The 18,138-nt window shown below is 38.8% G+C and overlaps 1 protein-coding gene across 8 annotated transcripts in view; it reads right to left on the bottom strand.

Annotated features, from left to right (window-relative positions):
• The window catches only part of LOC136438194 (piezo-type mechanosensitive ion channel component 2-like), a 163,960-nt gene that overhangs the window by 47,328 nt on the left and 98,494 nt on the right, over positions 1-18,138 (bottom strand). For 7 of the 8 annotated variants that reach the window (XM_066432941.1, XM_066432943.1, XM_066432942.1 and 4 more), the window contains 13 exons: positions 15,338-15,494; positions 15,053-15,074; positions 14,600-14,763; positions 13,715-13,772; positions 10,480-10,576; positions 8,755-8,926; positions 8,412-8,501; positions 6,884-6,954; positions 4,360-4,464; positions 2,525-2,646; positions 1,943-2,024; positions 1,577-1,663; positions 715-881 (listed from right to left, as the gene is read on the bottom strand). In XM_066432941.1, the coding sequence (XP_066289038.1) occupies positions 715-881; positions 1,577-1,663; positions 1,943-2,024; positions 2,525-2,646; positions 4,360-4,464; positions 6,884-6,954; positions 8,412-8,501; positions 8,755-8,926; positions 10,480-10,576; positions 13,715-13,772; positions 14,600-14,763; positions 15,053-15,074; positions 15,338-15,494 (1,394 nt within the window). The remainder of the gene's footprint in view (positions 1-714; positions 882-1,576; positions 1,664-1,942; positions 2,025-2,524; positions 2,647-4,359; positions 4,465-6,883; positions 6,955-8,411; positions 8,502-8,754; positions 8,927-10,479; positions 10,577-13,714; positions 13,773-14,599; positions 14,764-15,052; positions 15,075-15,337; positions 15,495-18,138) is intronic. The other variant, XM_066432947.1, reaches the window with a different exon arrangement.

Here is an 18,138-nt window from a genome sequence, read left to right as displayed (position 1 = left end):
AACAGTGCAATACACGTGGAACACAGGCAGCTATTACTGGTGTCGGTACCCACACACATAATGTACCTGTTTTTACACTTGCAAGCATGGGTGGAGTGAGGAAAGTCGTGTAAAGTGCCTTTTCCCAAGAGCACAAGACTCGGACTGGGTTCTGGGCTGAAAACCCTGCCGTTACGCCACACGACCCCACAAGTTTTCATGTTTCATGGGTGAGTCAGTAAGTCAATGTATGTAACGTTTCTGGCACGTGCCAAATATATTACAGTTTAATACTAGTCATTGAGTCTTTTACAAACAGTCTTACACAGCAATTGCATCGTTAACAGAGAATGACCCCAAAGATTTATGTTCAGGCCATCCATTCTGGGGCCAGCTATTGCTTAAGTGTATACCTGGTATTGCTTTGAACATAATTACCTTCCAAATGATAATTCATCTGTGAATACAGATAAGGTGCAGTGTGAGACTGACTAGTGTTCAGGTTAAACTGTGGTGTTAGGACTACATGTCAGTATGGTTGATTCCACATTATTTCATAGAACTTCAAGTTTGCTCATTCAACAATGATTTTATAGAAGCATGAGTTTTGCAAGTGCATGCCATTTGTTATAAATTCAAGATTAATTTGAAACAAGGATATCAGGACTCAATAGACTATTTCCCTCAATAGCTAGGCACTACTAAGTACAATTGATAGGTATTCTGCCTTCTTACCATTCTTGCCTGCTTGGCAAGGAATCTCCTCTCTTTTTGCAGAGTGACTGCGATGTGGCGGTAGTGGTGTGAGAAGCTGTTCAGCCAGTCAATAATCAGATCAATTGTAGCAACCAAGACTAGCCAAAAGATTCTCAGGTAAAGTTTGAGTTTGTCCAATAAAGTTTCTGAAAAGAGACATTATAACATGATCATTATGTTTCTTATTAAGTTGGAGAACTTTCTATGTCATGACAAAATTTATTGTGTTGACACAGCTGAATTTAGGTACTAAACTGTTGTTGTATAAAACGTTACCAGTACAACAACGCTTTTTCTTTATATTAGCCTAAGGGTGGATTTATTTGACTAAGAGAAATATAAGGAGATCAAAGACAAAATTGGTAACCGTTGAAGATTGGCTTCAATCAAGACAACTCCTAAGGATCTACATGTACCTCATCTGTGGCCTGTTGTGTGAAGGCACACATCTTTAAAGATATCATTGTCTGTGGTCAGAAGGATTCATGTAGGAGTCTGGAGTGAGTTGTATGGTTGTAATACATGGAAACCGGTTCCCAAAGGTATTGACTCCTTTCTGACCACCCAGACCTTTCCAGTTTCCCAACTGCCCCTTATTATCTAAACGTATTGAAAAAGTCAGCTGACTATACTACTACCTTGCAAAAAACTCTTTAACTAAATGTACAGATGATTTTCCTCACGACTTATCTGGAGAAGGCTGGGAGTGGTCTGCTCTGAGCAAATGGGTTAAGTTTGGGGACTATGAGGCACAGTGCAGTGATAATGTTTGGCATAGCAAGTGTTTCAGTGGCATACACATCCAATGCTAGATTATAAAAACAGAATCACAAGAAATAACCTTTCTGCTCTTCTCTTTCCTCCTTCAGTTCCTCTTCTGTCAGATCTTCCACTGATGCTGTCCTCTTCATGCCCATTCGTCGCAGTTCTTCAGGAAATACGTTCGTCAAATCATCATGTTATTTATCAGAAAGTGTTTAAAATTCTCATTGTAACGTTTTAAAAACTACTTTTCAAGTATGCGACTGAACCGTGGCCAAAGCAGTGTGTTGAGGCAGATAAGTGTTATAATTACTGTATGGCAAAATGTAAGATCTGTGCTTAGCCTAATATTCAGCAAAGAAGTAATTGGTATGGTCTGAGCACCTTCACACATGCTTATCTAATTTTTTAAATGAATTATTGAATTTTATCATGGCATACATACTAAAGAACCGGGACAACTTCTTCTTCCTTGCTTCCCTCCTTTTTGCCTTTAGTTGACTCTCAATGACTGCTGCATGAAGGATCTAGGAAAAGGAAAGGCATTTCTAAATCTGCTGTGACCCTGCATGCCCCCAGTTTTGCCTGAATCCTCAATCCCACCACCATTGGAAAAGCTCTAGCCTAATCCCAATCCAAATAAATGTAACTTAAACTCTTAAACAGCATTCTCTCCAGCAGGTACAGGAGCATGTCACTACCCACAACCCCCAAACATTTTTAATCCCCTGAAAGGCTCATAATCTCCTACTCTTGGAGGGAAAATTGTATTTTTGAGGGCAGTAGTTGACAACGGAAATACACATGCCCGAACACCCATCTGCCAGGAATGCTGTACCATGGACACCATATACAGCACTTACTACATCATGTGGGGTTTCTGTAAACTCACATCATCTACATGATTGTACAATGTAATAAACACCCCTGTTCAGATTATAAATCTATGTCACATTTGATCCTAATAAGAGGGTTGAGTCTTGGAGGGTTAAAATATCGGTATGAGTAATTGTAAAATGTGTCAAACCTGGAGAGGCCCAGCCTTCTGGTCCTCCTTGGTCTTGTCCTTGGACTCTACCTCCTCTAGTTCCTCCTCGTCAGATTCATCACTGTCCGACTCGAATAGGTAGTAATCCCCCCCTCTGATTGCTAGACAGAAGGCCAGAAACAGTCAGACAATTCCCACTAAATAGTTCTCACACCATATTCTGTACATGTCTAAAGCACTTGAATGTACACTTTCAGTTTTTCTAAAGCATGAAAGCTCCTTGATGTTGCCCTTGGATGGCATGAAACTTGAAAGGTCCAGGTCTTGCCTTCAGATGACATGAAAGTTGCATGATTGATTTGTTATTTTGGATCTGGCTGATGAAGACCAGTTCCTACATAATGGATGTAAAAACTACACAACTTGATACCATTTTAAAGGAGAATAATAGACTAATGAATAATGACCAGTATTGTATTAGAACAAAAACTAATAAAAAACTAATAAAGCTCTGAGGGTTTCATACTGCCTGACCTTCCAGTTTAAATGTGATAACAATTGTTACACAAATTATCTGACCATCCTCTATTAGAACTGACTGTCCAACCAACCATTCAGTGAGAACATGTACACTCATACACTGAGAACATGTACCCTTAGGCCCTATGACATTGTGTTTTAATATGGACCAAAAAGGCAGGATGGTTCACGCTGCCAAGAGAAATGCATCTGACAAGTCCACTTGCACATCCCTTCTTCAGAAGGACTGACCATAGAAATGCTTGATACAGGTTAATGTTGGTCGTCAATTGACACAGCAATACATGAACAATATATAATCATGTAACCTTCAATTACATGATTATATACAATTACACAAAGTTTTAGCAGAACCAACGTATATACATTCAATCATGTAACTTGTGGAACTAGATTTTCTTTGGGCAAGACTGTTATCTATATATGCATTAGGGAATAACCTTATTCAAGCAAACAATATCTTAATGATGAAGTAAATGCATTGTTTCTTTGAATACTGTTAGAAACAAAGCAGTACACAACAAAGGTCTGGTCCACGTACAGGTACTCCATGTTCACAGTGGACAGACATGTACATGTCAGATTACCACTACCCAAGAACTTGACTCTTCGTTATTTCAGGTTTCAGCAGTTGAAGTCAAATAATGTAGTCAATATGTGCATTCTGTTCACATTACCACTACACTGTACCTTCGTTTGCCCCGTAATATCACATTGAAAAACTTAGATACAATGAGTCATGTACAAACATTCAAATTGGAATCTCTGTTAAATTATCATGTACATGCACATTGTTAGGTACCCTAGACTAATAATCTATTTGGCTCATGCAAAAACATGTTAATAGCGTAGCTGAAAGAAAGGTCTGGTTAGTAAATGCTCATGGATCAGATTGACAGTTTCACTGATTTGAAACTACATGTACTGTATCATGACTAAGTCAGGCTAGGTAGTATGGGAGACCATTCTGCCTTGATTGATTTTCTTATTATAATAAGTTGTCTTCTTTTTATCCATCTTTCATCGAATAAAAGCTGATAAGGTCATTAACTTTAAGAAAATAGGGTTTGGGGTCCAGCAACTGAAATTGATCTGATACAGTATTTACTGCAGGAAAGTCAATTAAAATGCATTTAGCATGCCCTGTTCTCAGGACCTGTGCATCTGCATCACCTAGCTGCAGCTATGGTAGAGAAAGTCTACAGATGAGTTAGGCTTGGCACTAGAAGTACAGATCTGAAGTATTAGTTGCAGTGGTACTACTTTGGCAACATGCAACAGTAGGCATCCTGCATCTACTGGCACCCTGCATGATAAGTCTCTATTCCAGGCACCTTCTGAACCAGTGTCATCCCCACGGTTTGTCAGCCAGGGGTACTCCTTATCTCGTTTCTCCTTCCACTCCTCACCCTGCTCCTCATCACTTTCTTTGTCTCCACCTTGGTGATTTTCGGAAACATTGTTCAATCTAATCTGGCGTATAGGATCATGGGAAATAGATATGTCACACAACATTACTATAGATGCAAGGTCAGACTTTTTTACATCATGACTGTGTATTGTACATATTTCACAAATTATATCCATAGATTTAACTTCCATGACTGAATCCATCTGAAAAGTAATGTCAAATATAGTTATATATTAGATATTACAAAAAGCCAATGGTTAGTTTCAAAATCTGTATGTCTCTATACAACATGTATATCACATTGACATATTCTGAATGCATCCACGGTTTTTGACAACAAAAACATTATCTCCAGTACACATGCTGCAACATAACTTTGGAAACTCGCCCCGCTGCCATGTTTTCCTAAGAAGTCTGATTTGACCCCTGAACATTTCACCTTTTACACGAAATGGTGGGGATGCATGCAGGATATCTTACAGATCAGTTCCCTTCAAACTGATGGTTATCATATTTCAACAGCTACATTTTGTATATTATGTCGTTACCGTCCCAATGAATGTTGCGCAAGATTCATGGACCGGTTGTGCCTGGATCGACTTTATGTGACGTTCTACTGATGCAACAACATGAGGATATTTTGCTTCCAAAGTGCTGCTGTATGCAATTTGGCACTGATGTTTTATGTTTCGCCCATGTAATACATGTACATGTAGGTGTATTGCCTTTCTAGTTTAACACTGTTTTGATGTGATTTTCTTTTGCTTTTTATCTCAAGCACTCTTTTTAGCCAAGAAAAGAAGAACAGCTGTGCTGTATAAAAGGTAATTAGTAGCAAATTGAAGATAATCATGACAAATCTGCTCCCCGCAGATAAAGGTGGTCGTCTCAACTTGACAGACAGCGGTTTCAAATTGCAATATATTTTATCAACAGAACTAGAGACAAAACATAACATTTCATGACTGGGTCCCCAAAACAAGTGCCAAAGTTTTCTTGTCAAATTTTCTTGTGGAACCAACAAACTGATGAGTTGGCAGGAATATTTCTGCACTTTTTTGTGACCCACTCGCATAATCTGAAATTATGATCATTGCAAATAGGCATCATTGTAAAACTAAGCTTTCCAATGACACATACATGTACAGCCATGTTGATTTGATTATATGGATGACATCTGCATGCACATCAATTTTCGTCCGTTTCTAAAAATAAAAAAGTTTTCAGCCATACTGTAAATTGTAAAAAGCAGCTGCAAAATGAGAAAATACATGCAAAGTTGTAAGTTGCAAAAAATTATTTCGGAAAATGGATACTGATGACGTAAAATGCCAATTCCAAAGCCAAAGAAGAAGTTTTGAAAGAACAAAAATGAAGAATCTATATTTCCATATACCACACTCTATACATGTAGTTTTGTTCATCCTTCCTTACCACATAGATTTCATAATGAAGTCCTTCCAAACAAAGATTTTGTGTTAGATTTGACATCTATTGAGTTCCACCATGGCTCATAATGGACCGTTCCAGCCGAACACCATAAGCCATGCCCCCTGTTCTATTTCGAACACCTCGGTCAAAAACAGCGCTTAACAAACAGAAATGGCCCTGTTTGGCTGTCAATAATGCGGACTGACTTCTGTTGAGCTTTTTTGGCTCTTGAACCCCTTCAGAGCAGACCAAAGAAAAATGCTATGCCTTCTTTGTTGATGGCTGTATCCACAGAGTAGAGTTGTTTGAGGAGGGGGTAGATGTTGTTTCAGTAACTGAGAGCGTAATGTTTTCGGTCAATGCAGAAGCGGTTGGCGTCACGTAGTATTACTTTGTTGGTGGGCAGGAGTGCCCCGTTGTTGACATGCAGCAGTTGCACGTGCAAAGCACGGTAACTATATCCCTGACAGGTTTCCCACTGTGTGGACTGTATGAATAACAGCAGTGATCTTTTAAATTAGTAATTAGATATTAAAATGCCATTCTGTATGTTCGATATGTTTGATATGGTGTATGACAGGTATGGTCCATTCTGCCACCTGAAAAGATACATCCAAACAGATCTCCAACCCAATATCCCCCAGTATGAGTATAGTATACTGTAACAGCTCTTGTGTATCTAAGCTGTCCATACCTGTGACCTGGTGCTGCACTAGAGATCTCTCAAACCCACTATTTTTCAAAGTGGCAGATTTCTGTAACCCGGCAGATTCATCTTAATGGAGGTTATACTGTACGTCATACAAAACACAAACATGACATGTATATTCGATGGCTGCATTAAACGGTATTAAAAAGACATGTTGAGACATATTGTTGACTGACTGAATGTATATGGACACCGACACACACATATCCACACACACACAAACACACATCAGTACCGGAGTCTTGAATGTCATGATGTGTAAATCTCTCAAAAGATAAAGAAAAACAAAAATGGTACAGATTCTTACTTTGAAAGTGGTCTTTCTCCTTCTCAGTTTTTTTCAGAAACTTGGCCTGTTTGGCACGTATTCTCTCCATTCTAGTAAAGAGAAACACAATCTTACAATTATGGTTAAAAGTTATCTATGGTTGAACTTATCATTAACTTTTATAAAGACAGATCACATGTAACGGGGGGCGCCCCAACATCGCGCGCGCGGCCTAACATCGCACAGATTTTTTTACTGATCTTATTTTATAAGTACGCCATGTGTGTGACCAATGACTATGCTGATAAGGAAGGTAAATAAACTAAGTTCATGCACATAGCTGTCATTTGCATTCAAAACATATGATTGTGTACATATTCATTTCTTGTTTTGTCGAAAAATAGTACTTTGACGATAATGATGGTAGCGCCAAGTAGAGGGTCACTAGCTAGACGGCCCAGCACCAAAATATTTGACCTGTGCCAAGCAGATACACAACTATCATACATAAGAAATATAACTTCTTGAAACACTATAAATTTGGGGTCTGTTTTTGTTGAGTAGAAAACTGACCAAAGAAAAACAACGCAAACATCGCTGTCGTATGGCGACGTTGTTTTCCAGCCTTTTTTTCTGGCCGAGATGGTGGCGGGACGATTCAAAGCACAGCGAGGTCCAGAGATTTGTTACGCTCTAACGTGTGATTGGTACCGTCTATGAAAAGGGAATTAAATACAGAGATGGCGAAGATATTTGCCAATAAGTAGACGGGGTATTGTTGATGTAAGCGGTGTCGTTTTTTCGTTAATGATTTTGTCAGTCGGGCCGCACTCACTGCATACGTCGGGCCGCGCATTCAGTGCATAGTAGGCTATTTCCCGTGAAAACATGAGCTGGGATGCGCTATATAGATATAGCCCTCCTCACATGACATAAGAAGTGCACACAGTCAAAATGTTCCTGTCAAAAGAAAGCTAGAATACAGTAGACTACAAGCCTTATTTACATTTTCTTAACTTCATCTCCAACTTCCGAAGAGAGCAAAATTGCAAAAGCGTGCTAAGTTAGGCACACTATCTGGCGTAGCACTAAGTCAGAATGTACATTCATCTCACAGCATTTGCCGCTTGTAAGGCAGAGTGTGAAGGGCTCATGAACAGTATGAATACATTTGTTATGCAAGTATGTTCTTTAGATGAATGTTTTCAAAATTCATTCATTAAAACCTGGCCACTCTCTTGCAACCAGCTATGGAGCGCCATGAGTTTGATCGTGTAAAAAACATGCGATGTTAGGGCATCTCCCGTTATAACCATTATTTCCAACCCGAAAAAGAAATTTATGACTGTAAAGCAGCAGTCTTCATCAAGGAATTAATCAATCCACAGCTTCTATATAATGTTTTATCTTTAATTATGCAGATTACATGTGACTTGAGCAGTGGATCAAATGCAGAGGATAGCTTAATATATGATTTTCAGGCATGGTTGTATATAGGTGCCTTCTTTTTCTCCTCAATCACCTCCTTACATTAACTTACATGACTGGGTGTGTAAAAGGTACTCACGATTTTTTTATGCTAACTAAGATTTTCTTTTCCTCCTCTTCCCTAGCCTTCACTTCCTCAATAAGGTTTTGACGAATCAGCTCTGCACCTCTGTTGGAATGAAAGGTACATACATACATTCAGTTTGGCTCTTCATTTTAATGACTTATCAGTTTTGTTATAATCTTAGCGAGGTAGTCCTTACTACTCAACCTTAATCAGAAACGTTGACTATGATTCATCTTAATCTTTATTGATATTCATTCTAAACTATTCACTACTTCATCTGGTGTTGTCAGACATAAATTGTTCAAGTTACAACAATCAATGATTGTTAAAGTTGAAGTTAAGTTAATTTTCCCACCTTGAGGCCAAGGCTGATTGTGCCTGCAGGTCTGCTTGGACATGAAGGAAGTAGTAACTACTGAGGCATCTCTTTTGTAAGAGAAGAAAGCCAAAGCAGAACACATCCCAGGCCAATCCTGCCTCTCCCATGGGCAACTGACATGTCTCCAACAGGGGGTTATAGTCGACCTCTTGGGATAAAAGTACATAGAAAAGGTTATGCATGTTTTCAACTGTCACATCACAGACAGGCAGTCTCACACATATATAGCTAGGGGGAGGTACTATTTCGCAACAGTGCAGTTTTTGCTAAAATACCCAACTAGAAATATGGGGACGGTCTATCTGAATATGAAAATGTAAAAATTTTGTAATATTTTCAACATTAACCCCCCTGTACATACCCCTTGAAGTTTGTGACATGACTACATGTATGTACTAAACTAGTATAAAGGTATGCTAGCAAACATAATTAATGCCTTAAAGTATAAGTACTTTGAGGTAAGAAGACATTTAAGTGAATATCTGAACCCCAAGTCTATTCACCACACAGATAAAGACTATTCCCAAATCACCCCCATTTCAAAAATGGACTAGTCCCATTAGAACATGTACAAACTTCAAGGGGTATGTACAAGGGGGCTAGACTCCAATGATTGCCCAAATTTTGTGATTTCTGTGCTTGGATAGACCATATCTATATTTTGAAATGCCTATTTTACAAAGTTCGAATTAATAAACTTCAAGGGGTATGTACAAGGGGGCTAGACTCCAATGATTGCCCAAATTTTGTGATTTCTGTGCTTGGATAGACCATATCTAATTATATTTTGAAATGCCTATTTTACAAAGTTCGAATTAATGCCCCCCCCCCCCCCCCAATATAGGGCAGGTGGGTCCTGTTCATCAATATTTCCCTAAACTATTCTTCAATGAAAGCAGGATGGTGTCTGCAATGATAAGCAGTCCTGTTTCACCATCTTGCATATTGATCTGTGATGTTCTTTACTATCTTGAATTTTGACATTTGTTTGGAACACAGTGAATCAGCAGCAGTATGGTCACTTCTTTTGATTCCCTTTACTGTCATTTAGTAGGAGAAGGTTTTAGGCTTGGTGTGGCTTCTGTCAATGTATAGCTGTATTGTAGAATGAGTGGAAAATATATCGTGAGGTACCTAACATCATCCACTTTGGGTCATACAATAGCTGTTTATGAAACAAAAGAATTCTTGTAACCACATAAGCCGTACATGTATGACTCTTAGTCTTTACAAAATGAAATAGGTCTGCATTTATCAGCATTACAAAATAAACTCCTGAAGCCATAACAACAAGGTAGCCTGAAATCATCATGCATGACGTCCATGTATGTCCTAGGATGTAAGTAGACATCGGGAAGTTTATCCTTTTCAAAATCACAAAAAAGCTAAAAGTAGATTTTCAAGGTAGCTGATCTCAAAGCTTCCTTTTTTTCTCAAGTTTCCATGCTGATTTGGGGTTTGAAACTCTTACTGTCTAGTTTTTGCCGTTCTGATATGACTCAGTGCACCAACACTACATTTTTTCACATGTATCAAAACATTATTGGCATACATGTAGCTTTAGGAATTTTCATGTCCTGTGCAGTGTTGGTTAAATCAAATTAAATTGCCTGCACAACTTACATTTGTACTTTGTGTAGAAGTTGAAGCATGCAGTAAAGCAAAAATAGTGACTTTACCGTGATAATAACATTGTCTTACCGACATCATACCCAGGAATCATGCATACAAGACTGAGGAGCTGAACAAAGAAGCAGCTCTTCTCCTTTAAAGTCTTCAGATAAGCACAGGCAGCAACCTGAGAAGAACAAAGATATTGGGATAAAAAGCACTGCAAAGGTTTCCTTGGTAGAATTAATGTTCTTTACAGCCTAACCATATATCTCAAGTTTCAATGCTGATTTGGGGTTTGGAAGTCTTTCTAGTTTTGGACCAGTTTAATATAACTCAGTGACCCCTAGACTGACACCAATTCTGCCCCTACATAGTACATGTGCTGGAACCTTTTGAGTTTTAGCATAATTATTATTTTGCAACTTCTAGATGTATTGCTAAAGTGAATACCTTAGTACTGATAGGATTATGATTATATATATTATAGTTAACCTAATCAATATAATAAAAATAATGATTATAATCATATAAATAAAAAATATATAACGTTGGGTAACCTAAATTCGCGGGGTACTTAAATTCGGGATTTTTCGAAAACGGGGTATTTAGGGATATGTGCTAGATGCAACATAAGTAATACCGCTAGAAATGCAAACCTGCCAGACTTACGTATTCAGAACACTGTCTGAAAAGCTTCGATAAGCATGGATTATAAGGCGACGAGGTCAAAAACTCTCCGTCCCTTATTGGAACAGTCTGAGGACTTCGTGGGAGAATTAAACAACATGGTTGTCGGCTGGTTTATAAGAAAAATGTCACATCCGCTTCCTGCTCAACACAATTATTTACAAGACAACTTATTACAATCTCTTTTGCTAACCTGCAACTGGATTCTAAGTGTGATCAATCATCAAAACTCCTCTCTGTTGCTACAACCTACGGCACGTGTATTTTCCCGCCGCCATATTGTTAACCAGAATCCTGTTGTCAAGCAGACGACAAAGGTTTGTGAGGAACACTTTTTTGTCTAAATGCTGCTTGTGATAGTGGACTGAGGAAGATATTTTCCTCAAAGTTTGCTCCTAACACAACAAGGAACACATGGACATAGTAGTATTACCATTGCTACGGCATCCAGCTAACTTCCCATGAATAATGTAACGTTACACGTTGCCCGATGATGACGATGGGCCGACTTTGAGTGAAGTTCTACCGACTCAACACACGGGTTGTACCCGAACTGGCCTGATGTGTGCGGTACGGCCGTTTTTTCGTGTATTTTTTTTAATTGGACACGTCTATATCCATAGCACTCTCCTCAAGCCAAGGATGGAACGAATAGCTGCTGTATAAAATGTGATTAGCGGTAAGATATTCAAGACGAATCTTCTCTCCCGAATTAATGTGCCCCCCTGTCCGACAGCACCGTAATTGTGCGTGCGGCGGACGGTAGTTTCAAGTTGAAATATTATGGTGTCAGCACGACTAGAGACAAAATCTACCATATATATGATTAGTGCAAAGATAGTACATGATACTGACAGAATTATAGAAAAAAAGGATGGTTTATTGTTCTGCTAGATTGATTTCAGTCAACCATTATCGGAAAAATCCCGAATTTATGTTACCCAACGTTAATAATCAACCTTTATTTGTTGCTTTTTTGTATCAAGTGACACCGATCTGGGCAGACTGGCACTTGGTCTGGCCAGAGTTCAAGACAGAGACGATGTACCGTGAGTACTCCAATATGGCCTGATATACATATATGAACTTCCTCAGCCATTTAAGAAGGAAGAGTTTTCTGCCTGCCTTCGCTGCCATGTTGTTAACCTGTTTGTCCCAGTGAAGGTCATTATGAATGCAGTTATGTATCACTGATTTGGAGAGGGGTGGTAGAGGTCCACTTGGTGCCTGGCGAAGGTTACGTGCATGGTCAGACATTTGCCACCATTCAAGAGCGTGTAGTTTCTTTTTGTCTACAGGCAGAGGTCATGGAGTGCGTCCTGTAGGATGGGAAGCTGGCGAAGTGTTCTTGTCTTTAGTAGGGTCATGTCATCGTCGATGAGAGCTAAGAACAGAATGGGGCCAAGGAGAGCTACTCCACACAACAACATTTCCCAGTTGGTGTTACCATACATGCTGTCTCCTACCAGATAAAAATCAGTTTCCAAAACAGTTTCCAAAAACACTTTCCAATGTAGCTGTTGTATCTGCACTGTACACCTGCCAAACTTGAACATATCTGTTTCACGCAGCGGACGTACTTGCTTCTTTGTGGGCTTGACCTTAATTGCGTTTGTGACTCGGGGTCCAGAGGACACAAGAGTGGTCACTGTGACTCAGTGGAGGCAGGAGAATATGTAAATGCCACAGGCGACGACAGCTGACAGCAGTCTTGGAAGGCGATGTGGCCTAGTCCACAGCCATACACACTCAAGTTCCGTTGGCATGGTGTATTGTATATAAGTTGTCGTGATGGTATGTGTTCTTTCACGTACATGGCAACACTGACACCTTGTCTGTCTAGTCTGTGCTTGGAATACACGTTATTAAAGCTACTCACTGCAATAGCAGAAGCGGGACGGTTGCTTGATAACCAGGTACTTTTACAAAATCAAACTAGAAGAGGCTAAGCATGATAACCAGGTTTCGGAGATGACTCCAATGTCAACCTCATTGTGTGACAGAGTTGCTTGAGGCTCATTAATATTGTAGATCAGTGACCTGGGATAACACAGGAATATTTGTGGAACTGTGTTCTTGTCTGGAGGTGTAGTGAGCCTCCGCTGAATACGGTGAAGAATCTGACTGAGGCCTTTCCAAACCATGCAGGTACCTCATGCTGTTTTGTTCCGCCCCAGCAGATTAATGCATATCAAGGCAGTTGTTTGTGCCCAAGACGCCGGCCTGTTTGCAATGATGGTTAAAATGGGACGTAAGCCGTTTCCCCAACCTTTACACTAATTACAGCCTCTTGGTTTGGAGAGCATCCTTAGCAAACCTGCTTCCTCGAGTATTGACTTCTCCTACGGTAGCAGAGGTTGGCTTATGGTCCACAAGATTCGTAAGAATCCAGAGGAATACCTGTTAAATGTTACCTGCAGCTACTGCAATATGTTGCATTTAACAAATTCCCTTAAATTAATAACCCATTTTCAAAAGCAACAAATATAGGTACACAATAAATAAAGATATATAACATAACAATATACTTGAATCCTTATATTACACATGGATGGGTTGTCTGTAACTTTCCATGTAGACAAGTACACATGTAGAGTGTGAGTGAGAGAAGGCATCAGACTATTTTAAAATTCACCTGCAGGAATCCTTTGATGAAGATGACAGCAAAGTTATAAGCTATCAATTTGTGCCATCTGAAAGACAAAGGAACAACTTCATTTTTCTCCAGTCCACTGAACTTACTGAACTAATAGAAACAAGTGCTTTTGAAAAAGCTGTCGTTTGCAGTGCATGGCATTTCTAATATGAAATGATACACTACCAAAAATCTTTTTTTTATTCTTTCTTTTTTTCTTGTTTTCTTATGTTGAGAAAGATTTTCAAAGGAAAAACAAGAAAATTCAAGAAACCTTCTGGGAAGTCTTGCCCTTTTCAATTCTTACACAAAGAATCCTTTTTTGTTCTGAATTTAACTTATTTTAAGAAAATATTTCTAGCATGCAATTTTTCAATGAGAATTTTCTAGAAAAATAAGAAAAATGTGCTTTCTCTGGCTTAATATAAGATTTGTTTCATCAAATTTGTATTCTTACAGATTCTTCCCATAATTTTTTTTCTTGAAAAGTTGATTCTACTAGAATTATTTCCTTGAACTTTCTTGGTTTAAGTTAACTTAAGAAAAAAATATATACAGAATAATATTCTTGCTGACAGAAAAATTTTCTTTGTAGAAGGAAAAACAAGAAAAATAAGAAAAACGATTTTTGGTAGTGTAGGCATTGAACAAAAATGATGCAGACAATTTGGTAAGTAAAGATCATATCAACTACATTCCTATTATATTACTACATTCATTTCCAAAAGTGATGAGAAAGTCAATGACAATCATGGTGCTAGTATATGTAACGGATCCGTTAATTCTGTTAACAGTACTCTATATGACCAGCTACGTGTAACTCTTCTGGCATAGAGGACAGCCATGGCAGTTGTGTTTGTTGCAGACATAGCAAAATGGACTCACCTCTTTAGAATGACATTAGTGGGGCTCATGAGGAATTCTTGACCATGCAGCAGGAAATAGAAGCAACCAACAAGGTAGCCCAGGCAGAACAAGCTGATGCGCGTGGTGCCGGTGATAAACACGATGGCCAGAGTTACCCAGAACAAGTATCCAAACACAAATTGCTGAAAATACATGTAATATGTTTGGCTCAGCATTTTGAAAATACCTTTAGTTTAAGTGACATCAAGTGCATACAGGGCACATGAACAGAGTTACAGCAGGCTACACTGTATGTAAAAGGTATTGGAATTCCGGCAGAAAAAATCAATTAATCAATGAAATGAAATTATATCTAATATATATTTTCAGCACCAAGAACATGATGCAAGATATTATACATCTGCAATTTTTTGGGCTATTTACTTTTCTTACTATGGTCTAAAGATATTTGTGATCAAACCCTGTGCTTACCTTTATCATGTCCAAATATGACCTTGAAGAGCAGAAACAAGTAAGAAATGTGAAAGAAAAACATGGCCAACATCAATCAATTCACAGGAAAAATACTGTTGATGGATGAATTGAGATTACAGAAATATCATGTATAGGCAACTCCAGAAGTTTGCAGGTTTGGATGGATATAAAGGCCTGAAACATGGAGCATCACTACACCTTTTGTCAATAAAGCATTTCCCATTATCTTTGAAATACATGAAGACAAAAAAGGTGATTGTAGATATCTCCATTTTAACTTACTTGGCAACAGTGAAGTCTGGAACAGGGTTGGTCATCATAGCCTCAATGTCATCATGAATGTCCTGATTGTCCCCTCCTGCCTCTATTGTAGATGGGTTCCCCTCCACCAGGAAAACTTGCCATTGGATAGACACAAATAGCAGCTGGAAGAAGTCCGCTACAAGAAAACATACATGATAATGATTTAAAATACTGGCATTCACAGTACATAGGTAAGCTAGTGTGCAAAAAAAATGCTTATATATATTTATATATATATATAGAGAGAGATATACAGCCAGAATTGGAAGGCTTAGAGGTTACAGAAAAACCAACAAAACGCAACGGGGGACCAAGGTAAAGGAAAATCGGTCGCGTTGGACAGGTGGTCACCTTGAAGAGGATCAACTAAAAACATGTTTCCAAGTTGAGGTGTTAGTCAATACAGTATTACATGGATGGAACATGTGAATTTAGACAGCATAACTATCATCAGTTTCAATTCCCATTGACAAAAAGATCCTACAAATTATGTTTTTGTTATCGTTTTTATTTTGGTGTGTCGTTACATCGTGTACAAATTTCCGTCATACTTTTGACTTCAAAACAATGTCCGCCGGCTCTCTCGATTGAATAGCACCCTCCCGTATTCACACGTTATATCAAATAGTACACCTACACATTCATAACAGTAAGGCCTAGGAAATAGCCCCTTAGTAAAAACCTGCCGACCCCAGCCTTCTTTTGAGAGCCGACCGCTGGATAAAAGCAGCAAAAAGTTTTCAATCTGACAACTGAATGGTGAAAATGGAACGCTGTGATATTGCCGCCGAGCTCACAACTGCATCGAAAGGTACAAACTGTACAGCGTCGGCTATCACAAGCAAGCGGTGCCCAATAAAGGTTTGTGAGATTTATGGGAATAAAAAGAAAATACGAATCTTAATTTTCATCAATAATGGGAGTATTCTAAATTTTCAAATAAAAAGAAAAACGTTGTGTTTTAGAATCGCCGGCGGTAACGTTAATACCAAGATGGCGCCGGTCAACAACAACATGTCTTGCCGATATGTTTTGCACACTGCGAAGCCATTTTTTGATGGTATTTAGTGAGACACGGACAAATGTTTGATAGGATCCGTAATACAAGAAATGACTAGTGATTTCTGTGAAATCTAACTTTTTAACGCCATGTACAATGTACCACGTATTCACTTTGACAAGTTTAGGTTCAAACCGAACCAGAAGCTGGCAGTGACTGGTGGGCACATGCAACGCCGAAAAGTATTTGGCTCTATTTAGTTTAATTCAAAAAAACTTTGCGTAGAGTGTAGAGCAGAACTGGGACGTTTTCCATTGCTACTATAGAGGCTCAAAGCAGAATGTACAGTTACTATGTTAGATTAGTTAAGGAAGTACATACAGGTAGTCTTCAATACAGGCCGTTAAGTGTAATATAACCAGCTCATTTATACAGGCCGTTCAGTGTAATATAACCAGCTGCTGCCGCGCCGCGTGCCTGCAAAGCTGGTGTGTTACGCCGAAGGGCGGTTATACCGGCTATACAGATACAGATACAGGCCGTTCAGTGTAATACAAAGCCTACATGGTACAACAAGATCTAGAACGCCGAAAAACAGCCTGCTGGTTATCTAATGTAAGAAAAATGTTAGAGGAGCCCGGTGTTGCCTACTCTCACCTCTCAAATAGAAGTACCCCCTGGAATATAAGTACCCCCCGGAAAAATCTTCAAAATCTAATATAAGTACCCCCTGAAATAAAAGTACCCCCCGGAAAATGTCAAAATTGACAGTCGAGGTAAACTGTGTCCACACGACTGTCCGAAGGAAATGAGATAATAAGCAGGTAGGTTGAATCTATTCAATTATGCCTGAGGACCATATCTATTAAGTATATGATTTATGAATGTTGAACAGAATAACTGTACGCTTGTTCAAATCATGATGATCTTCCTCGCCACTTCGATAAAATATAATAATGATGTTGAAAAATTGGGCATAGGTTCCCCGCTATGACCCCTAACCGGGGGCCACGGTGCTTCAAATTCAACAACTGAAAATGTACATGATACAGTGCACGTGAATGTGCATTTTCTACTTGGAACTTGTAGCAAGTGATCAAGGAAAATTGTTGTAACATGAATTTCATTATCTTTTATCATTACTTTTATCATTACTGACATATAATCAAAATCATCAGATAGCTAATTTGTTCCTAATCATATTTTCTAAAGACATTACCCCCCTAAAAAAAACAAATATGTCAACACAAAAAAAAAAGGGTTTGTCCATGAACTTTTACTCCATAGCTTCGAGAACAAAGTTTTTGTGAGACGCTCGGATTTCGAGTTCCCGCGGTTGAGCCCACAATATTGAACAGAGCTCGACTGTAAAAGTAGCACAGCGTCTCAGGCCGCAAATACGAAGAACTTACCGATTACATGTTGACAATAGAAACGGCCCTTTACCGCTAAATTTGGAAAATCTTACCGGTATTCTAAAATACAAGCCATCCTAAAATATAGATAGAATTCTGTGTCCATCGTTGCCGCAAAATAAAATATTTTCCACGCGTTTACGGTATCATTTTAAAGATCATAATCTGCACTGTGCAATATGCTGATAGTTTTACTGTCACCACGCCTGATGGTGCCGCCGCCATGTTTCGATGGCAAAACATGCTGTTGTTTACCGCTCGTTTTGTGCCGTTCTTAGATTTTGCGGCCTCAAAACACATATCACAAGGGAACTTAAGTTTTCATTGTTGTTTTTACGTGTAATAAAGGTTCTGTGAACAAATTA

This window comes from Branchiostoma lanceolatum, chromosome 7, assembly GCF_035083965.1.
Source record: "Branchiostoma lanceolatum isolate klBraLanc5 chromosome 7, klBraLanc5.hap2, whole genome shotgun sequence".
NCBI classification, from domain to species: Eukaryota; Metazoa; Chordata; class Leptocardii; order Amphioxiformes; family Branchiostomatidae; genus Branchiostoma; species Branchiostoma lanceolatum.
The sequence above is the reverse complement of the archived record's forward strand: the minus strand, read 5'-3'. Positions and strand labels throughout refer to the sequence as shown.